This window comes from Sminthopsis crassicaudata, chromosome 2 (assembly GCF_048593235.1).
Source record: "Sminthopsis crassicaudata isolate SCR6 chromosome 2, ASM4859323v1, whole genome shotgun sequence".
NCBI lineage: Eukaryota > Metazoa > Chordata > Mammalia > Dasyuromorphia > Dasyuridae > Sminthopsis > Sminthopsis crassicaudata.
In genome coordinates this window covers 568,848,154-568,871,861 of record NC_133618.1, presented here as the reverse complement: position 1 = coordinate 568,871,861, position 23,708 = coordinate 568,848,154, and the positions used below count along the sequence as shown (strand labels likewise).

The 23,708-nt window shown below is 35.6% G+C and overlaps 1 protein-coding gene across 9 annotated transcripts in view; it reads right to left on the bottom strand.

Annotated features, from left to right (window-relative positions):
- Nucleotides 1–4,999: 4,999 nt before the first annotated feature.
- The window catches only part of MINAR1 (membrane integral NOTCH2 associated receptor 1), a 42,709-nt gene continuing 24,000 nt past the window's right edge, over nucleotides 5,000–23,708 (bottom strand). For 7 of the 9 annotated variants that reach the window (XM_074295215.1, XM_074295220.1, XM_074295214.1 and 4 more), the window contains 3 exons: nucleotides 17,758–20,106; nucleotides 14,173–14,427; nucleotides 5,000–9,138 (listed from right to left, as the gene is read on the bottom strand). In XM_074295215.1, coding sequence (XP_074151316.1) covers nucleotides 8,941–9,138; nucleotides 14,173–14,427; nucleotides 17,758–20,055 — 2,751 coding nt within the window. In that variant the 5' untranslated portion in view covers nucleotides 20,056–20,106 and the 3' untranslated portion in view covers nucleotides 5,000–8,940. The other 2 variants (XM_074295222.1, XM_074295223.1) reach the window with 2 other exon arrangements.

Sequence of the window (23,708 nt, the reverse complement as noted above, 5' to 3'; positions counted from 1 at the left end):
GTTATTTAACCCATTTGCCTCGATTTCTTCCTCTGTAAAATAAATTAAGGAAGGAAATGGTAAACCACTCCAGTATCTTTGCCAAGAAAACCCCAAATAGGGTCACAAAGAATCAGCCACTGTTTAAAACCATGCCTAAGTGAAGGGGCAGATCAATTCTCAGAGACCCTCTACATCTATGAATCATAACATCTGAAAGAGTTACAAAGCAGCCTTTACTAACACAAGTGTTACTTGTGGACTGGGAATGAAATAAATTGGAGGCAGAGGGAAGAGGAGAGAGGTTAGACAATGCAACTGCTTCTCAGTGGAGAGGTCAGAATTCAGCAACTACCTCTCAGTCTCCTTATGTCATCAGCATCGTCATCTGCTCACATGAAGAGATCCATTCTACAGGTCTGAGTTAGACCTCCAGCAGCCACTGGCAGGTGGCTCTGGTATTGCAATGAGCCACTAACAACTCAGTAACAATAGTAACCCTTAAAATGAAGGCTCCTAAAAACGTGTATTATTTCTATTCTTTATTCTTAGTTCATTTGGTGCCTGTTGCCAAGCTCTTTGAGGAATGACTCCTAAAATTCTATTTGTTTCAATGTCTTCCCTTAGCTTAGGTGGCACAGTAGATTGAGTGTTGGATCTGCAGTGAGGAAGATGTAAAATTAAATCCACTTTCAGACATCTGCAGTGAGGAAGATGTAAAATTAAATCCACTTTCAGACATTTTCCAGCTGTGTAACTCTGTGAAAGCCCTTTAACCTCTGATTATTATAGTTTTCTCATTTGGGAAAAGGGAATAATAACACCCACCTCCTAAAATTGTTGTAAGTATAAAAAATATTTTTGTAAAGCATTTTGCAGACCTTCAAATAATGATGGATATTACTATTATTATCCCCAGGATTTGATGCCATTTCTGGTACATGATAGGCACTTAATAAATGGTTGTTGTCATTATGGTTGATGGTGTCATTATCATATACACCTACTCTATCCTCTCCCAATTAAAATTTTATTCTTGGAAAAGCAAAGACCTTTCTCATCAGTACTTTCTAAGATACCTAGAAAAGTGTTAGGCACTTTGTGAGAGTACTATATATTTGATTGATTAATTCTTCACAGTGGCACCTTAAATGAAAAAGACAACCTGAATACAAAGAGAATTATGTTATATTTGGAGTCAGAAGATGTATTCCAACTCTGGCTGTGCCACTTATGGCCTTTGGGAGGGTATTTAACTTCTCTGGACTTCAGTTTCTTTATTTGCAAATTAAGAGAGTTGAACAAGAGACTCTTTCTAAAAACTCAAATATGCCAGATATTATATGTGAACTCAAGGTTAGTGCTATTTTATCATATCTTAGTCTCATAAATACTTAGAGAATTGATGGCTTGGGGAGGAGAGAAATAGAATAGGGATGACTCATTAGTACAATCAGTAGTTACTGGTTTGATGGAGACAAGGAGAGTCAGCTATATTCTGATGCCAATAGGGCAAGATGACTGAGCTAATAGGGAAGAGGCATTGTGGGAAATTAAAAATGTAAACTGAAGGAAAATGAATCAATTTTGGTTATGGGAAATCAATAATGGGATAGGCAAGCAGGCAGTAGCATAAGCTTATATATCAGAATTCATGGGAGATAGGAGATCAGAAAATAAGGAGGATACTACACTAGGAAAGAATATGCCAACAGGGCAATATATCAGTGAAGGATGAAAGTTTAGAAATAGGAAATCAATTCAAAAAGGATCATATGATTTTCATTATAAAGGAATTTAAATTCAGTAATTGAATCCTCTAATTTTATATAGAGAGAAAGGAAAAGCCAGAGAGATGAAATAATTTATGTAATTTGGAATTTGAACACAAATCATCTGACTCCCAAATCCTTTGCTGATTTTACTACATCATTTTGGTTTTGTCCTTCATTTTTGAAGAAGACCAATGACTTCAAAGAGTGAAGTCTTGACTTATGTGTGTATTGAATTTAAGTGAGGAAGAGTTGCACAAAGTTGTCAGCCTTACTCTTGTCTTCCTGAATCATTGAAATCTAATGGCAGGACAAAGATGACCTTGACATCTTCAATTTATGACCAAGTTCTTCACAGTGCCTGCTTCAGGCCATTGGAACAAATTCTTCTCCCTACCTTTTCCCATGCTTGGATTACTCATCCCTACTTCACTGTTGGGTTTAAAGGCATTAGTTACCCTCAAAATGCTTTAGCTTGTTTGCCAACATAGTATATCAGGATGTGGGTGCTGCACATTTTACAGCTTCTTGGAGCCACAGGTGAGAGTTGGGTGAAAAGCATTCACCAAACGTAGATGAGCAGCCATGAACAGCACGTTTACACCAGTGGTGCTAGACCTCCATGAAGATCCCATACATCCTGTTACATGATTAGAAATAAAGCTACAAACAAGTAGGTAGGTGAACATAAAGTTTTCTACTTTAACTTTTAGGCTTTTAAATGTTTTCAGTATGGTAGGAATCAGTGCTAGCTAGTGAAATGAGGTCCTAACTGAGTTAGGAACACAGTGACTTCGGTGGAGCAAATCCTGGTATTCCCTTTCTTCTAGAAAAACACCATGCTCTGAAGTGCAAAACATCCCTTACCACCTGAGTAGTCTTGAACAAGTCTTGAGCAAGTAAGCCTTCATAACTCAGGCCCTTAGTTTCATCATCTATCAAATGAAGGATTTGCTTTGGGTGACTTTTAATGTCTCTTCCAGCTTTATACCTAAAATGCTGACTCCCAGCTATTTCTAATGCCTCCATATAATGTATTGTAAGCCTGTTAATAAAAGTAGTATTGCATCAGTTTTAATCCCTTAGTGTGATTGGATTTGTACAATGGGTACAAAATAACCATTGGCACTCAGTGGAATACCATTTATATTTCTGCTATTAATGGGTGACCCCACTAAGCAATTTGTTTGCTTTGCAAATGGAAGGAAACTCTGATTTGCAATTAACTCTGACTATATAGTTGATTCCTAACAATAAATTTATGCAGCCCCTTTAATGAATCTTTCAGGAATTTTTTAAAGATGTGGTTGCTCTCAGTTGAAGCTAATTTGAAGACTTCAAAAAGCCCTACTTTAAAGAAATGGAATTCCAAAGATCTGAAATAGGGTCTTTTTATGAGATATCTTTGATGTTTTTCCTACCTTTTTGCTGATTGTATTTTATCACTGTCTTGTAGTATTGCTATCTTTTAGGCAAAATCGTGAAATGAAGTTATTCAGACTGATGTTTTGTTCTTTGTTTTTAACTTATTTAAAAATTAAATCAAAAAGTGGAATTATCCAAATGCAAATTAAATCACAAGCATGGTCAAATTTTAGATATTTTGAATTACTGTGAAAAAATGTCCTTAAATTTTGGCCCTGTTCAAATTATAGCAGACTTTGAAAAGAAATGCAACTTTTTCCTTTTGAGTTCATTTAGTAATTTGAAGTAGATTATCAAAATATTGTCAAGTGATGAGCCTCAAAGGGCATACATTAGATTAGGAAAAAAAATGTGTAGCGGTTATATTGCCTTTCTGAACCTCGTTTTTTTTGATCCATAAAATGAGGGGATTAGATTCAGTTATTTGTAAAGGCTTTTCCACTACTAGAATCTAAAGGATTAATATTTAGTATATTTCAAAAATTTTTGAAAATTTTAATTTTCTTCAATAAGAAGAGACAGTATGGCAAAATTTATAGGAACTGGCCCATTCATCAGAATTCATCAGAAGCCCATGCATTCATTCAATAAACATTTATTAAGCACCTATTTGTAACAGGTACTGCCCTAGGTTCTAGGACTAAATAGACAGAAACAAAGTACTTCCTTTCTTCAGTAAATTGACATTATCTCAGCAAACTGATGTAAATAAAATGCAAAAATACAAACAAGATGATTTTTTTTTGAGAGAGGAAGAAGAAAGAAAACTTGCCAGGGAATGGAGCAATAATGAATTTTCTATACAGGTGGCACTTGATTTGAGCTTTGAATAAAATTAGAAATTCTATGAGGTAGAAATGAATGAGTGCATTTCAGGTATGGAGACAGGGGAGTGAACATGGATATGGAGAGTAACCTCTCATACATAGGGAATAGACAGTAACACAGGTGAGTTGGAAAATAGATCACGTGAAGAGTAAGGCAATTGAACCTTAAGCTAGTTATATGTCTTCTCAATGCTTCCAAGAAACTCTACTTAAAACTAAATTACAGATGAGCTTCTGCTTTTCATCTATAGCAGTAAAAACAGTTTCTATACCAGATATTACCTATATCAATGAAAACATTGCTTGGAAAAATGTCTGGCAATCACCTGACCTAAAATCTTGTTTTGTGTATTTGCTTCTTTCTTTTCTTCTACATATTTTCTTAGTAAAGTTTTGCAAAAGTTGTAAAGGCAAAATTCAGTAAGGCCAAAATTGTAATTCTGTATTGCTGAGGTTTAAATTAATGAAAATTTCCTACAAAATCAAGATATATCTTTGTTTTGGGTCTCTGTAACCTATAGTGAGAGCCTTTATAATTATTGCTCGCATTGTCCAGATGACAAAATGTTACCCATCTTTTATGCTGTGCAAAGGTTAATTTGCAAAGCAATAACTTTTCTTTAATGGTTAGACCTGGGATTTTAATTCTTTTGAGTTGTTACTTGGGAAGTCAAGGCAAAGTTAATTCTATTTTTATCATATTCTACCTTATTATTTCAAAAGCACAGATTTTGGTCATATCCTTGATAAAACCATATGTGTTATTTTTTAACAAAGAAAATATCTTTTTGTCCCTGGGAAAAATAAAGTTATAAAAGAATATAATTTATGTGTATTAATTCATCACTAGAAAATGTTTGCATTTTTCAAATTTATTTGCTATTTTATTTGGAGAGGCAAAATTTGCTCAATAACTTGAAATCAACCATTATATATTAGCAAATTTTTATGCTCACCATTTGGAAAGAAAAAAATCTAAAAACATACGCAGTTATTGGTATTATATAACGTTTATTAAGCACTGAGAGTGTGACTAGTGCTGTTCAGGACATATAAAAGACAGTTCTTGCCTCCCAAAGGATGTACATTCCTTAATAGTCCTCATTCTTAAAAGTTCACTTTATTCTTTATATATCAGGTTGTATATAAGGCATAAGAAAAAACAGTTCATTGCATTTTTCATTATTACTTAAATATTAAATATTGTATAATAACACTTCCCCCCCCCCCAATCACACCAAAAATCACCAATATCTTTTCCATTTTATACATGTTTCCATAGTACAATATACAGTATATACTGGTTTGGTAATTAGTTCAATTAGTTCACAAGATTGACCACAATATTCTTGTAGGTTGCTTTTGTTCACAATGAACCTACTATGTGTCAAACATATTCATAAATTATTGCACCACTTAACAGAATCCTTGCTTGTTGGAGTCTGCTACAGGTAAGCCATGAGACATGTAAGTTAAGAAGTGAAGCATGTCTATTAAACTAGCCTTGCAGAAAGTCATATAGCAGCATGCCTTGAATTACTAATAATATATGACCATCTAGTAGGGAAAGATACCAATTTCATTTATTATACCCTATTATACAGACTGTATAGTCTTAATAAAGGAGAGTGTAGGTAAAAGTTTTGACAAAAAGAAATTTTTTTAAAGTTGTGAGGTGGTAATATTTTTTACTTATCTGCAAGGCTGTGTTCAAAATACAGCTGAAATCAAATAGATCTACAAAGAAAGATGAAATTATTATGAATTTAATCATTGGCTAAGAATAACTTATTTTAGCATATATTTCTCATAATTGTATCTTGAATATTTATTTAAAACACTTAACACATACATCCAAAAAAGGTGACCCAATATTGAGAAAGGTTAGAATTACATGAATTTTTCTATGAGTATATCAGTCTTCAGGCACAGTGTACGAATTACATCAAATGTCAGTACAGTGCCTGCTATACAAAGATAGCAAAGAAGACATGAAACACCACAGCAACTTGCTGAATAACCACTTAGGGAAATATCCCAGTTCAGAGATGCTTGATAGGCCTCAGCAATGTTGTACAGGACTAAAGAGTCCTGGCCTCACTCCCCTGCAACTGAAGGAATGTAGGAAAACCTGGGAGAGCTCACAAGCCAAGAAATATGGTGCTAGGAGAAAACTTTGTGTCTGAGGAAAGACCAGAGCATCTCCCCAGAGCCCACTGTTTATATATACAGGGCTGTCTTCATAATCACTAAGATTAGCATGGGCTTCTGACCATAATGACTTCCTAACAAAAAAAATTTGCTATGGTTATATTTGTCAGGTTGATTTAATATGATCCCAAAGGGCTCTGTGCCCTATGGAAGCTCTTTTCATCATTATGATTCTTCTATACCACTGACCCTTATGTTGTGATTCAGTGAAAAATGCGCTGAATTTGGAGTCATAGAATCTAGATTCAAATCCCAGCTGTGAAATTTATTAAGTGGCCTTGAACAACTCAGGTCTTCTCCAAGCCTCATTTTTGTCACTGACAAAATGATGGTTTCTATGGTCCCCTTTTGCTCTAAATCTAATATAGAGGTACTAATAGCTATGGAATCACCTATTATTTATCAATGAGAACGGATTTTATTTTGAGAGGTTGTATTGGAAGTAAAAAATCGGTCTAGTTTTCTCTGCTTCTTTCATGGCAAACATACACAAGAAGGCACATGTTCTTACAGGCTTTTATGCCTTTAAATATGAGACACACAGCTCTGTGTGTATATGTTTCAGGCATCCAAAGTGATAGCATTTTTCCTGTTGATCTTACTAATGAGAGGATAAGGAGATTTTAAAATGGCCTTGGCATATAGGTATAATCTGTCCAACTCTTTTGGAAGCCATAGAACAAGAATATAAGCTGTTGTTATTCTTGACTCCATGTTGGCTTCACTTTGGAAGGAGAGACTAGTGAGACTGAGGCTAAAAGCTGAGTGAAGAAAAGTCTGGGAAATCACACCTGATTGTTTACTTCCATTTATGCATCTCAATAGCAGCTAATACAGTGATCTCCTTGGTTGGAGAAGGACAAAAATGTTCATTGTGTTCAGTTCAGACTAAAATACTCCAACTCTCAGACATTGATGAGATGCATTTTTTTTAAATAGTCAATTTTTATCTATAAGCAGAACTTTTTACTTTTTCAGTTTCAATCCATAAATCCATATCTTCACATATGAAGATTTCAGTATCCTAAATGAAAGTCCTGGTTATGACTTTGCCAACAGAATTAACAAGGCTGTTTCTTAAACTAAAGTTCAATCATGTATTAAATTAGCCAGCACTAATATGCTAATAGATTGATTTAATATTTACTGAGCACCTTCCTACCATATTTAAGGCATATCCAAGATATGCAATTAAGCACATGAAATTACATATAACTATTTTGGAGTTTTTATGAGTGTTTAGATTCCTACTCATACAAAAATAGGCAATCCTTGTCCAACAACAACAATAAAAAATTGTAATTATCCATTGTGATTGGAAAGAATCATTTTAAAAAACTTGTCATCCTTTGTTTCCTTTTAACTAATAACTTGAAATCAGATTTTTCAGTAAGATTGCTAAATTATTCACCAAATTATAAGAGAGAAAATACTGTTGGGAACTTTTTGTATACTCGAGTTATGATGTTTTTCAAGTAAATTATCAGAAAATACAAAACATTTTAAGTATATCTCTAGAAATTAGAAGAAGAAGAGGGAACAGAAAATATCTCAGTAACCTGTTATGCAAATATACCATCAGGCAAGCATTGAAAAAAATGGATAGCAATTAGAAATTGCTGACTTTTATAATGTGGTCTATCAAAATATTATGCGTGAAAATATAAGAAGTAAACTGTTATCTCTATTCTGTGAGGCAGAAAGACATGTTTCAGTGTCTCTAGGAAAACAGGATGAGGAATCCAAGTAGGAGAAATATTACTGAGATTGATGCTCATTGCCTCGGCAAAGAAAGGAATTTCACCCTTTGGTATCCATGATTTTCAAATGTAACTTTTTAATGAAAGTATTTGAAATATTATTAAACAGAAATTTTGAGTGTGTGTGTGTGTGTGTGTGTGTGTGTGTGTGTGTGTGTGTGTGTGTGTGTGTATGTGTTGGGGGTTGATATCAGTCTACAATACTCAATGCTTTAGTTAAGTAAGTTTCCAGAGCAAAATTTCCTGCCAGATCCTAATAGAATTGACCTATTCTTCCTTCTCACAAATCAATAATGAGCAGAAGCAAGAGGGGTACACAGCGTAATAAAATGGAGAACTGCCAAGTGGGAAAGAACTTGCACATGGATAGTAATGAAGGGAGAAGGGCAAGAATGAATAATCAAGAGCCCTTTAGGAATTTCAATAAGGAAATAAAGTCCTTTTATGGATATACAACCTGCTACTATTGGACAATAAATGTATATATGACTAAGTAAAAATATAATACATTCATATTTCTTTACTATTTAATATCTCTTGGCTTGGCTGCTCCAAGGAGACAAGTATCAAATATCTTCATTAAAACACAATTGCCACTGGCTACTCATAAAAAATGTCACAAGAGGCAAATGCATGCTTTCTTTTTTCTTTCTTTCTTTCATTCCTTTTTTTTTTTTTTGCTTGGAATTCTATTAATTTCACTGCTAAAATGTATTGTTTTGGTAGGAAAATATTGCACTTCTAAAAATGCATAAAAATTTTGATTAAATTGACTTGAATAGTGCATTTCTTTCTAAAAGTAGACTTTCTTGAAAATTATCTTCATCATTTACAGAATAACCACCATGATATTACATTCATTCCAATAAATTGTTATTATATTGTCACAAGATGTGAAAATACAAGAGAAGATATCTAGAATTATGTACAGTAAACAGTCCAGTGTTCTTGGTCCTCTTTATGGAGTCATGACTTCATTGTACAAATGGGTACAACAATGACCAAGATGACAGTGCAAGCAGCTGCCGTAATCAAGGCAGCAATCTTGCACACCTTTGCTCTTCGGAACTCAGCCTCTTTACGTTTTAACAATGAATCATAGCCTGGAGTATAAATATCTTCCATCCAGTATTCTAAATTATTTGGATTTAAAGATTCTTGAGTCTAAAAGTGAAAGGGACAAAAAACAAACAAAAAATATATAAATACTTAGAATTGCTTAAAAAACAAATTAAACAGCATCTGTCAGTCCTAGTTCTAGTACTTTAAATGTTAGTTTCTCAACTAGCTGCTACTAACATTAAGCAAGTTAACATTGCCCCCTCCCTCAGCCACTCCGTTACAAAACAACTATTAGATCTATTCACTACAGCCTTGCAAAGTGCAGATACCCCTCATCCCTCTACCACAAATGTCTTGAATTTTCTGAAACAAGAAAACACACTGAACCTATATATCTGAGAGCAAGTGAAATATTGTGAAGTGTAAACAAACTTACTATGTATAATTTATCATAAATCCATCTACAACTGCTATTCCCACTGATATAATACATTGGGAAGGTTTTCACACCAGGGACATACCCATTGAAAGTACTGAGAAGAAACAAGGAAATCATCTTTAGACCAACAACCTTGTATTTATAATCATCACAAGGACAGTCCCATTTTGAACTATTAGGAAACCTTTCTCTTGAAAACTCAAAGGCCACTCTTTTTAAAACATTAAAAAACAAACAAACAAAATCTACTTGAGCAATTCAAGTGAATTTTAGTATTTTAGTATTGGAAGGTATCTCAGAGATCATGTAGTCTCAAATTCTCATTTTAGTAATGAGCCAATAGGCTCATAAAATCAAAGTCCTATAGTAAGATACTGGCAGAGCTAGAGAACCTAGACCTTATGATACTCTAGAACTCTTGATTACATTATACTTTTATATAGGCAAATCTATGTACAACTACAAAGTCATGGTAATATCATTTGTTTGAATGATTATTTCGAAAGCTCTGCACTCTCAGATTAACCTAGGAATTTTCTCTTCTACTCTGATGTTAGTTATGATTAAAATTCCTTTTAGCTCCCCCCAACATGAAGTATTAATTGCATTAGGCCTCTTGGTTTCATCAAGATTAATGAAACATCTTAAGGAGGCATCTCATTTTTTATATTGCCTATGCATTACACTTCACGTGGACAATCTGAACCATGAAGAACTTTGACACACAGCAGGGCAGTTTTCTAATTATGTGAAAACAGTTCTAAGATGTATGAAATTCAAATATAAGCAGTTCCTTTATACATTTTTAATTGATGTTCAACTAAAGCCCAGAAGCCAAAATTTCCATTTGTTGGAACTGGTAGGGGTTATTCATTACTTATTTGAAAGAAAACACCATTACAGCTATTGCTTTATTTTTATTTATTTTTTTAATGCTCAAGAACAGAAGAACATTAGAGTCTCACACATTCCAGAATGACCAAAGAATAATATTACTCTGTTACAGGATGCTTCTCAGTGACAATCTTTCAACAATCCTTAGAAATCAATGTTGTGTTATCCATAAAAAATGTTTTGCCCAAATGACTCCCCCTACTTTCCCACTCTCACCCATTGCTGTATCTATTTGCCAGTATCTTGGCTATCATACAACTCAAAAGGTATCATTTAGAGTTGTGGAGCTGCAACTGTCCCATAACATCCCCTCTTTCTTTCCATTTAAGGCAAGTGAAGTTGATGTCTAACTTCATTACCTCAAAGCTATAAGAAACTGGCCCATCAATAGATCAAATGTCAAGAAGATAGCAGATCTTTACTACTTAGAAAATCTGTAAATAGGGCTGTAGTGAAGGAAGAAATCAACATTGTCCCATACCCAGCTTTAATAAGCTCTCTGACTCTAATGGAAGTCTTAGATAATTTAAATTTAGTGTCAATGCTGGCCAGGGGGTGACTCAAACATTAGAATCAAGTGCTTGAATAATGGAAAATGGGAAAGACCAAGTTGGGATTGTTGGGACTGGCTTTTTCTACTCTCTAAAGAAGCCAACAAATGAAAAGTTATCAATAGTTGGTGTCAGTACTGCTGGCAAGCATGCATCATCTATCTTTTATATGGACATATGATTGTCCATTTAACACACAGGACATCTGAGGTTTTGTCTTAGTGAGAAATGGAAATTATGGGGAAAAATGAAAATGATTTATTATAACTTGCATCATGGTCATTTTTAATGCTGGAAAAAAGCATGGAGAAAGAGTACATTGAATTTAAAGTCAGAGGAACTGAGGAACTGGGCTTGAATCCCAATTTAGTCCCTTAAGAGTTTAGTTGGACTTTTGAGAAAGTCATTTGCCTGCTCTGCATTTTTATTTTCTTATCCCTGAACTGGGGTTGCAGCTTATACTTGAGGGCTTCTAAGGACTCTTCCATCTTTAAATACTGCTGTCTTGTATCTTTAAACCTGGATGTATTTTGTCATTGGTTAACCACAGTTGAATTTCAATGCAACCTGACTATGTTCTCATAGGATATGTAAGAAGGGCTAAATTTGATTATTACTTTTTGATTTTCCCTTCTAGATTTTAAAGCATAAAGAGATACTACCTAATACCACTCTGATATTCACTTTTTAGTACAACTGAAATTCCTTTCTAAGGAATAACTTCTTAGGGTTAAGACACAATCCTAGAAGAACCAGGTCAAAAGTTGCACATGATACCTCAGAAACATAAAATCTATGAAAGAATATGACTAAAATAACTACAGGATAGAATTACACACAATGTACATGTTTAATAAAAATTTTTTCAAGTAATGTAAGCAAGAATAACTCAGCTGATGTCTATACATGCCAAATGAAAAAGGAGGATCTACACCTTGGCACACACAAAGAAATAGGTACAATTTCATGGTAAGCTGACATGCTTCATTAGTATCACCACCAGCATCCTCATTTCAGCATATTATTTATGTTAATGAAATAGACACAACTATATTTAGAGTTTCTGTTGTCTCTTCATATTTAAAATCAGAATAAATACTTGCTGTCTTTATCCCAGTGCTTATTTGAAGACCAAATAAAATAGTGCATGTAAAGCATCTTGGAAACTATATACATGTGGTTCACCCCCTTCTGTGCTATAGTTGGATATACTATTAATACTCATCCAATTTTTCATTCTTCTCTCTTCTTCCTAATGCTTAGGAGATGTAGGAAGATAGGATTCTAAAGCTAGAGGACTTCAAAACTCATCAGGTGCCCTTCTTCACATTATAATTAAGAAGCCCAAGGCCCCCCCCCACCAAATGTTTTGCCCAAGTTCTCAGGTTTAGTGAGAAACATATCAGGAGTAGAATCCAGCTTTCTTGACTTAGGGGTAAAGTTCAGTGACTTGACTACAACTGTGCTAAAAGACCTTCTAAGATAGTAAAGTATAGTAAAAGTAGTGTAGTAAATAGTATAGTATAGTATGTTATGGTATAATATGGTATGGTATGATATGATATGGTATAATATAGTAAAGATAGTATAAGAAACCTTCCCAAAAAAGAATGCAATTCTTACCTAGTCCAAAACCTTGGCAAGCTCACATGAAGGGTCAACTAGAAAGATGATGGAATATGACATATACACGTGGGACATGATATACAGAGAAGTGACAAGAAATACAAAACTGCACAGTATTTAGTAAAAAGAGTTTTTGAAATATATCTGATTTAATATGGAAAGATCAATTTTAATGTCATCTGAGCCTTACTTATTATCTAACTCAACTAATCAACAAACATTTATTAAGCACCATCTGCATACAAAACACTGAATGAGTCATTAAGTGGGGAGGGAGGAGAAGACAGGCAATATCAAAAATAAATAAGACATGATCCCTGACCTTACTTTTCTACTTCTGAACTTAATATATATTTTTATCAATTGTTTAAATAACTTAATATTTATAGTTAGCACCCTCTACTACACCCTCTACATTATGGGGAAAGTTTGACTGAGACATAAACTTGCAGTTGGCAGAAATTGTAGCCAATTGCTTTTTGTAAATTCCATATTACCTAAAATAATACCCAACATTTCATTTGTTTGACAGTGGACCTAAAATTTCATGAATCTTGAGATGTCCTAGTGTGGAAATGCTCATCACTGATGCAGACTGACAGCTCATCTTTAAAACCTAGCTTCAGAGAGTTGTCTGAGCTCAGAGGAGTTAAGTGACTTTACAGAGTCAGTGGATGGGAATTATATCTACAATTTTTACTCTAAAGCCAATCTTTCACTACAGGTGTTGCCTTCCACCTTACACAAAGGAGATGCTTAACAAATGTTTTCAGAGTGAATGGATAAACCCTCTAAGTTTTACTTCACAACACATTTAAAGCTTTAAATTTTATGTGGGCCTTGTGAAACCAACCTTAAAGGCTGGGTCTCTAAAACCCAGTGCGAGCCTTTGTTGCTTCCATTCCAGTGTCTGCAACTAAACAGGGACATTCATTCACTTTCCTGTGGATGAAGCCCCGTTGGCTCCACGGCCTATCGCGTACTTTGAGGGCATAGCTGCGCCTTTGCTCCTGCAGTGATGTGTTAGAGAAGACAATTGGGGAGTGAGTGAAACTAACTGGAGGTGCCAGGAATGGTGCCCACCAAAATGAAAACTGGCCCTGTAAGTACATGGAAAACATGCCTCTAAAGTTATGACTGAACACATAGAGTTCTGGTGGTGACTCTTACCTCCGAACTGCTCCATATGGAGATACAATCCATATGTTGGGTCCCCAAAATATGCTTATCCCACGTTCTACATATGGAAGGAGAAATCAGCTTGTATTTCATTAAACAGTTTTGTCTTGAGATTTGAGACCAAATAATATAGACACTGTATTTGACATGGCTTATGCTGAAATTTTAAACAAATCTTTACCTAAGCAAATGTCAAACAATCACTCTCATGGTTGAATACATTCTACTTTTATATATAATTTTCCCTCTCTCTCTTTCTATGTCTTGGGCAAGTTTAGAAACACATGGTTGTGGGTCAAGTATATCAAAGTTCTTAGGGTGAGATGAAAGGGTAGTGACTTACTACTCACTGCAAGAGCTCTTGGCAGTATTCTGAACTACATAGTCTGGCTAGGTATCTGTGGGTGTGTGGAAGGGATGGTTCCTGAAAATAGGCCCAAAACTCACCTGGAGATCCAGAGCCGTCAGCTTTCCCTTTTCCCCAGAGTTCCTTGTGTATTCTTCTATGGTCCAAGAAGGCTGGACTCGCTTGACTTCAGCCATTTCAGTCAGTCTCATGTCAGTGTACATTGGATTGCTTTTCATGTGTGATTTGAGTGATGCAGGGTAGGGGTGAGGACTGAAGACTTGTTCCACCAAGAAACCATCTTTTGGCTGCTTAGCTATTCGGTGGGGCTGAGGAATTTCATATTGTCTGTCTGCCTGGAATATGGCACAAAGGAATTCCCGGGGGGGAAAAACAGATGATTTAAAGAGATTTAAATGTATTAATTTCAGGGGATACATATTTGCTTTTCAAGTTTGAAGCTATATTATACAGGATGCCCTCCCCCACATCCCCAGAGGAAAAACAGTAACAATAATCACCACCACAATAACAACAATGCTATTCTGGGGGGAGGAGGGGGCAAGAAATGTATGGATTTATTTCATAAAATTGCCCAAGAAGTATTACTGAAGGCATAAGTAAGACTGATCTTCAAAGTTTGGAAACATATTATGCTTTTCCTACTTAATAGTTGTTCTCTTTTTGGAGAAATTTATAATGTGCAGTGTTGTGGACAATTGCTTTTAAAGAATGGGGTTTTACTACAAAACCATCTTTGGGGTTCATGCCTACAAAAATGTCATTTCTGGGTGAGATCATTTTATAATAAGATTTTTCTGAGGTTTTCAATTTCTACCTCTTATGGGATGCTGATTTTTATGTTCTACATAAAAGTTCTACATTAAATAAGTGATAATGTAATAAGGTTTCAGCAAAAAAAAATTAAACTAGATTTATATGTATATATTTTACACATATAAATGATACTGTCTGTCTAAATACACATAGAGAAAGGAAAGAAAGAAAGGGGGATAAGGAAGAAAAAGAGGGAGGAAAGTCAGAGATAGTAAAGTAGAAAGAATGAGAGAGGTTTGGTTATTCTATTGTCATAGAAAGAATAGCACTGGTCTTGAATCACAACATTTGGTTCTGCCACTTAATAGCCTTGTGTTAATTCTGAAACTCAAAATCCTTAGCTTCCAGAAATTCTGTGTTGTTCTGTCTTCCTAATGAGCTGCTAGGGTCCACACTCTTCTTCCTTTTCCTCTCCCTCCTTAGAAGTACCCTAATTTCCACCCCCCCCCCCCGACTGCTTCCTTGCTTGGTAAAGAAGTCACTTTTTGTAGCCAGGTAGCTAGATACTTACCCCTTTCTACCCTGCCCCTATCCCTTACTTCCTATCTCTTGATCTGGGAACAGAAGTCAAATCCCTATTATCACTCTTGACAAACACCCTTGTATACTATGGCTCTACCCCTGTGACTTTTCTAATTAAAATATTTCTCTGGGAAGGAACACTGGGAAATGAGTGTAGACTGTTAGAATTTTTTTTGTTTTTCTCCCCAGGTTATTTTTATCTTCTGAATCCAATTCTCCCTTTGCAACAACAACAACAAAATTCGGTTCTGCACATATATATTATACCTAGGATATACTATAACATTTAATATGTATGGGAATGCCTGCCATCTAGGGGAGGGGGTGGAGGGAAGGAGGGGAAAAATTCGGAACAGAAGGGAGTACAAGGGATAATGTTGTAAAAAATTATCCATGCATATGTACTGTCAAAAAATGTTATAATTATAAAATTAATAAAAAAAAATAAAATAAAATAAAATATTTCTCTGGCCACCTCTTCTGGTATGTATTGTCTATCTCCATTAGAATGTAAACTATTCCTTTGCAGAGATCAAGGACTACTGGTGTACTACAAGACTGCCAGATTTTTTTCAATGTGTTAATGGTTTTGCTGAATATTTTTTTTCTATTTTTTTAATCATCACTGAAGGTTTACAAGGTTAAAAGATGGGTCTTTGGGAGGAGGAAGAGAGGCTCAAGGGGGGAGGGAAAAATCTACATGTTGTAAAAATAAAAGGTTCCAATAAAAACCTATTAAAAGACAAAAATAATATAAGCTCCTTTAATACTAATCTGTCTTTGTATATTTGCATCTCCAACATCTAGCACAATGATTAGTACCTAATAAACCCTTGTTGGTGACTACCTAAGATCACACATATTTGTGTTGCAAGATCAAGATTTGATCTAATTCTAACTCCAACATTCCTACAGTACTATGCTGCTTCAATCTTTTTTTTTTTTTAATTTTCCTTGTAATCTTGAAACTTATATGATCTCATATACACTCATCTACTCCACTGAAGTTTTCAGAAGTTCCAATGGAATTATATTATACTCTGATAACATGAATATTGTTTATGGTTCCCCCCTCCCCTTTTACAACACTGCCTAATCAAAATGTTCCTCTTCTTTTTTTCGAGCCATTTCACAAATCCCCAGCCTTCCTTATTCTGCCTTTCAAAATTCCATAGATCCTACTTCCAGTAAGTATCTTCCCCTCTTTTTTCAGTTTAGCCATTTATCAGTGAGCAATAACTTGTAAATAGCATGTGAAGGTATTTTGGAAGAAAGGTACAAGAGACTTGAAACTTCAACCAAAGGAATTCCTTCTGTTATATCTAAAATTAATGTTATTAGGTCTCTATAAGAATTAATTTTGACTAAAAGGTTAGGATGGTTTTATGAATAAATGTTTACTGTCAAGAAAGACAGGAGAAAGAAGAGGAATTTGAATCTTGGTAGGGTGCTCCTTGAGGGCAGCAACCATATGTGGGTTTTTCTTGATATCCTTAATAACTTAATGATTGTTTCCTGACTGAGTAATTTCATAAGGGATTAAGTTATTAATTGGGACTTTGAGTATGCATAAGGACCCTGGTTGTGCCCCTTAGAAAAGACATATAAATCAAGGGATCATAGACATAGAACTGTAGATGACCTCAGAAGCTTTTGAAAATGAAGCAGAATAAGGCAAAATGTTTTGCCCAAGGTCACATAGCATCAGAGGCAATATCTGAACCCAGATTTTCTGCCTCTAGAGTTAGTGCTCTTCCCACTGTACCCTGCATCCAACCCCCACCCTATTATTATGTCTCAGTATGGGGATGATTCAGTTGGCTAAGACTACTGTGAATCAGAGCCAACTCTTTGCACTGGGCATATAAAAGGGTTCAGGGAGATGTGCCAGAATCTGTTGGGGAGAGCTCCAGAAAGGGAGCTGAGATTCCCAGGGGATATTCTAGATATGCATAAAATGAGCCAAAGAGATATGATTTGGATGGGAAACATCCTCATATTGAACCTGCTATTTATAAGCTCAAAGTTTGGGGTACCAGGCCATGTGTGACATTTGGATCAAATTACTTTCTGCCTGCAACAACCCAACATGTACGAGTTATGACTGACTGACCCCTTCAAGAACAGCTCAATTCTGTTGAACTGTATAAGGAGCTTTCTTCAGCAAATAGAGATTGACTAAATCCAGATAGAAATGCAGTGGGCAAAAAGGGAGGGGATGCCTTGTAATGTGTAATGGCTGGACTTTCAGACAAGCTGAGAATATTTTATAGCTTGTGTCCAAGCTCTTCTACAATATTGATTATATGAGCTTAAATTGAAATTACCTCTTTTGATTTTCTGTGCCAGTCCTTATTTTCTGCAGCCCCTCTGTCTTTTATCTCTTCTTCATTAAGGCCAACCTCATTGGTATAAGTAATTGCCCTCCAGTCTCTGGGAGAATTGGAAATACTTGCTATTTTGGACTCAGTAGCACTATTCTCCTCAGTCAGTGACCTTGAGGACCTTCTGGTAAACAGACTCTTTTTTAAGGCCTTGACTCGAAGGCTTTCACTGTTACTTCCACTAGCATCAGAACAACACCAGTCTGGACTGTTTTCCAACTTGCTTCCATGTGAGCTATTATGGGGATGGAATATTTGAGGGGAGGTACTGTCATCAGATGGAACTTCACTCGTTAGGGAATTCAGATCAATTTGTACACTGACTTTCTCAGGCTGTTGTATCTTTTGATCCAATCTGTTTAATTTGCCTAAAACTTGAGAGATTTCTTCTCGGACCCCTGACAGAGATTCCAGTTTTCTTTCTATCTCACCAATCCTAAGCACTAGTTTGCAAACACTTGTCTTCAACTCATCTTCAGGAGTGTCCTTTTCAGACCGGACCCCCTTGTCTATCTTATTGCCAATATTTCCATTGGCAATTTTGGCCAGATTGTGCTCAGGTGAGCTGTCACAGTCTGATTTATTCAGCTGAGATAAGGATCCAGTGCTGTTGTAACAAGAGGATTGTATAACTCCTGTAGAACCACAGATGCTCATGTCATCAAGAAACCTAAAAATGTCACTGATATCATCACTAACAATTTCCGAATCCTCATCTGACTGCTTGATTGAATGCCTTTCACCATACTTGCTCTGATTAGAGGAACACAGATCTTTACATTTCTTGAGCTCCAGAATGTGCTGGTCAGTTTGAGTACCCACACTGCTCGTTTTGTCAATGCTCATCTGAACTGTGGTACAATTAATGCTTTTGTCTTTAAACTTTTTGATTGGCTCATGTTTCTCCATGTTAATGGGAGAAGGAATCTCTTTAGGCTTGTGAACATTTTGTTTCACTGCATAGCTTGTGGGGATAATTGCTTGTTGATCTTTTGGATTTAGGTATGTCTGGTGCCTGTCTGGGGCTGAAAAATTAGAAGGTGGATTGCTTGAACTCTGATATCTAGGTTTTTCATCAGTTGCGTTCCTATTGAAAAAAGACCTTTCAAAGTCAGGTACCTCCTCAGTGTTTAAACTCCAGCTCTTTGCTGGCCAGGCAGTCTGCTTACTTGGCTTTCCTGACCACCTCTTCCCTTCTTGGGCCCCTAGCACAGTAGTGGGTCCAAAATATGTAGAAGCTTGGAGATCATCCAAACTCTCATGCTTTGCCCTTCTTTTGTCAGGTATAGGAGAGTAAACAGGATTTAAATATTGGCTATTGTATGGCATTTCAAAGCTGTGATTAAAGAAAGCTGGCTTATGAGTTTCTTTTCTGGTCTGTGGCTCCCCTAGCACATCATCTGTTTTCTTGCCAGGGGGCACTAAGCTTGGTGACACTGTGATCAGATTATGAAAATCTTCTTTAAAAATGTTTCTCTTCTGTACACAGGACTGGACCACAAAGGGCTCCTCATTGGAAATGAAGGTTTCTTTGATTCCGGGGTTCATGGGCAAAGAGTCTTGATCTGATATAGACTCATTCTCAATGTTCATGGGAAAATAAGTGCTCTGCATTTCACATGGTTGAGAATTTGCAATGGAGTAGGATGCCAGGGCCTGCAGCCTGTCAAGTGAAGCTGCCCTGCTTTTTGTTTCCTTATTGACTCCCAGCAAAAAGTTGGGCTCTGAAGCAGGTACAAACTGTTGACAGTCTTTGCAATCCATCTTCCTACACTTTGAGGATCGTCTTGCTGAATAGCCTCGGCTAAATTCTCTCTCTCTTGGTTCACAATTAGGAGGCACACAGTCTATCACATTGCATATCTCAGTGTCAGACCTGCATGATTCAAATGATTCATTCTTCCTAACTTTCTGTCGTGCTGCAGGCAATTTTTCCTTCGCTGCACCCCCATTCATTTGGATCAGGTTGAATATTGTTACTATATCTGCAGCCACCATGATTTTCTTTGATTGCTGATTGTTCACAGTGCATCTCATTTTGTCTTTGAATAAAGTTGCTGGAAAATTTGGATCGAGACAAGCTGTATAAAACAGCACACTTCTCAATTTGGCTAGCTGAGATAAATCAAATCGAGCACACAATGATTTACAGAGATCCTGGTAAGAAACTGTGTTCTGTTTGGTGTCTAGCTCCTCCAAAATCTTCACCAAGAAGAGGGATGATTCCTGGTTAGTCTCCATGATTTGGATTGCCTAAGTTTCACTGTCTACACTGAAAATTGCAGGACAGTTCTATACAGACAAACATCAAAGGGGAAAAAAAATCAAATAGTCACAAACAAACCATAGAGATATCAATAAAATTTATGAAGTACATAGAATTACAGAAATATATGTTTAACTGATTACTCTAACTCATCTGGGTTGGGTACATCATAGAAATCAAAGCACAAAATTGATGACATATAACCTTCAATGTCTACTAAACATCTAGGTAGTCATAAAAAAGTATAGACTTCCATTGTTTGACAACACTTGATTTTTCACTAGTCACACCTCATTTGGAACAAGCATTTTTCATGCTTGATTTGCCATTGATTTTAAAGATGACTTAGTTAATGAATATCTGCCACAGTGCAGCAGGGAGCCAAATATTTTAAAATAAACATTGATATTCAGTGGGTTTCTCTTTTTAGAGTACTCTCTTCATTTATATTGGAATGCGTAGTTCCTTCCAAGGCTCAGCTCATTCTGTTTTATCCTATTCATTTTCATTCTACTATATTCTATTTCAATTTCATTAGTTGTCAAGCTATTCTCCTGACCTTTCCATATATTTTCGATTTACTTATGTAGGTAGTTATATTTCCTGCCCATCTCCTATTCTCAGTATGTTGCAAGCTCCCTGAAGGCAGGGATTGTTTCATTTTTATCACTGTATCCTCACTGAATAGCACAGTGCCCTACACCATGATATAGTAGGTGATTAATAAATGATTTTGATTTGAATGGAATTTAATATAGCTTCTCCTAAACAATTTTATAGAATATGAACTCATTTACTCTAAATAAGATTCCTGAGGGACACAAATGGGCAGATGATTGGGACTCTATTTTATAAATAATAGTCATATATAAAAATAAGGGATATTTCATTCATTTATTTATTTTGTATCACTAGAATCCAACTGCCTTGCCTATAGTAGGTGCTTAGTAACATTTTATTAAAATTTATTTGAATTGATAGATATAATAGGGGACAACAGATCATGCGAAAAAGAGTGGGTGGTAGGAGGGATGATTGACCTGGGAAACACTGCAAATCTTAGAAAGGAAAGGAATTCTAATTCAGACAGGTACATTTCAACATCCACTTTCAGTGCCATTTTAAATTGATATTAAGTTATATTTCATGTAAAACCTGCCAAGAAATGTTTTTCATTGGAATGGACATACTCTGAAGATGAAGGCCGAAATAAATATTGAATTAAAAATCATCCAAATAAGAAATAACTGTACAAGGTAGTCTTCTGATTCCCCTGAGTGGTTCTTCTTCTGCCTGCCACAGTCTTCCATTACAGGATTACTTGGCATTTACTTACCTATTTGTTTATGTTAAGCTCTTCTATACCCCTCCACCACAGATAGAATGTAAGTCCCCCAAAGACAAGGGCCATTTCAGTTTTGTTAGTGTATCCCCAGGAAGGGGCCTTGTACATAACAGGTGCTTAAGAAACGTTTGTGTTGTGCCAGTTCCTTTCTATTGTCCTGGCTCAGTTTTCATAATTGTCCTGCCTCTGTTTCCCTAAATTGCCCTGCCTCTGTTTTCCTAAATTGCCCTGCCTCAGGTTCCCTAATTTGTTCTGCCTCAGTTCCTTGAATCGTTCTGCCTCAATCTCCCTGGTTGCAACCCTTGGCTTTTCTGCTCATTAGAACTGAGATAATTAGGGCTCTAGAGATCTATCCACTCTGGCATTCCAAAAGATAAGATTCTACAAGTTCTATCTCAGATACCTAATTAATATCCTCTACCTCTATCTCTCTCACTTCCTTCCTGGCTCTACTTTGACTACAGCTAAAATACTTTTTAAACCACTTAGATGACTCTGTTACTAAAATATTGCAATTTGGATTGATTGGACTGGATTTTCTTATTCAAGACTTAGTGGTCTGAAATCAGAAAGATCTGACTTCATATGTAGTATCAGATACTGACTAGCTGTGTGACCCTATACAAATTCCTAAACCTCTGTTTGCCTTAACTTCCTTATCTATGAGATTAGGATAATAAAGTATCTACTTCCCAAGGTTATTGAGGAGATAGTATGAGAGAATGTAATATAAATGTACTATATAAAAATTAAATATTACTAACACTATTTTAAAAGGGAACATAGACAAATTAGAGTTTCCAGAGCAGATAATCAGAAGTATTAAAAGTCTGGAACAATGTTACATGAAGGATAGTCCCAGGTCTGCTTAGACTGGAAAAAAAGAGAAGCCTTGGGTGAATTAAACAATACTTAGTTGTCTTCAACTATGGGACATTGATCTTATGAAAGAAGAGGCAGATTTGCTTAATATTGACCCAGGAAACAGAATTAAAAACAATGGGGCAAAGTTACAGAGAGAGAAATTTCAATTGTATGTAAGGAAGAACTTTGAGTGATTGTGATTAAGTTATTACCTTTTTGAACCTTCTTAGCCTCATTTGTAAAATGTAAAATTGGTAAAGATCAAAAAACAAAACAAAACAAAATTTACTACATATCTAAAAAGCTTGATGTGAACAAGAATCTTTTGTTAACTCTGAAGTTCTATAAAAATGTTAGTTATAATTAGTAATGATAGTAATAATAATGAGTGTTATTCCAGGATAATGTCCTTTGAAGAAGTGAATCCATTATCACTGGAATATGACAAAGGCTACATGAACAACTATTAAGAATATTGCAGAATGATATTCTTGATGAAGAAGTAGAACTTTGAGGCCATTTAGTTCACCCCTAAAGGGAGGAATCCTTACTATAATATACTATATGAATGACCATCCAGTCTTTGAATGAAGAATTCCAAAGAGGGAAAAATCACCACCTATTAAGGCAAACCATTCTACTTTTTGACAGCTCTAATTTCTATAAAGTTTTCTCTGACATCAAGCCTACACCTGTTTCTTTGAAACTTCCAACTTTCCCCTCTAGTTCTGCTCTTTTTGGATCAAACAGAATAGCCCCAATAGTTCCTCCAAGCAACAGCTGTTTAAATAATTGAACACAGTTCTCATGTGCAACTGGAAGTCTTTCCTCTAGGATAAACATCCCCATGTCCTTCATCTGAACGTCAAATATCATGAGCTTAAAGGTTCTGAGTTTCTTCCTTTGGACTTCTCCAGCTTATTAATGTCCTTTTTCAACTGTGGTGTGCAAGACTAAATACCATACACAAACATTAAGTACAGTAGGATTATCACTTCCCTATATCTGGAAGCTCCTCCAAATGCAGCCCAAGATAGCATTAGTCTTGTTGACTGCCACATCACATTGCTGATTTATAAGCTTATAGTTTACTAAAACTCCAGATCAGAATCAGAACAATAGCTGATTATTGCTTTAGAGCAGGTAAATTGTAAAGTGGATAGAGTACTAGGTCTGAAATCAGAAAAACTCATCTTCCTAAATTCAAAATCCAATCTTAAATGTGTGACCATGGACAAGTCACTTTATCTTATTTGTCTTATCTGTAAATCTCAGTATCATCATCTGTAAAATAAACTGGAAAAAGATATGACAAACCACTCTAGTATCTTTGCCATCAAAACCCCAAATCGGGTCACAAAGAGTCAAATGCTATTAAAAAATGGTTGGACAAGAATATAAGCTTGTTGTTTTTGTGGA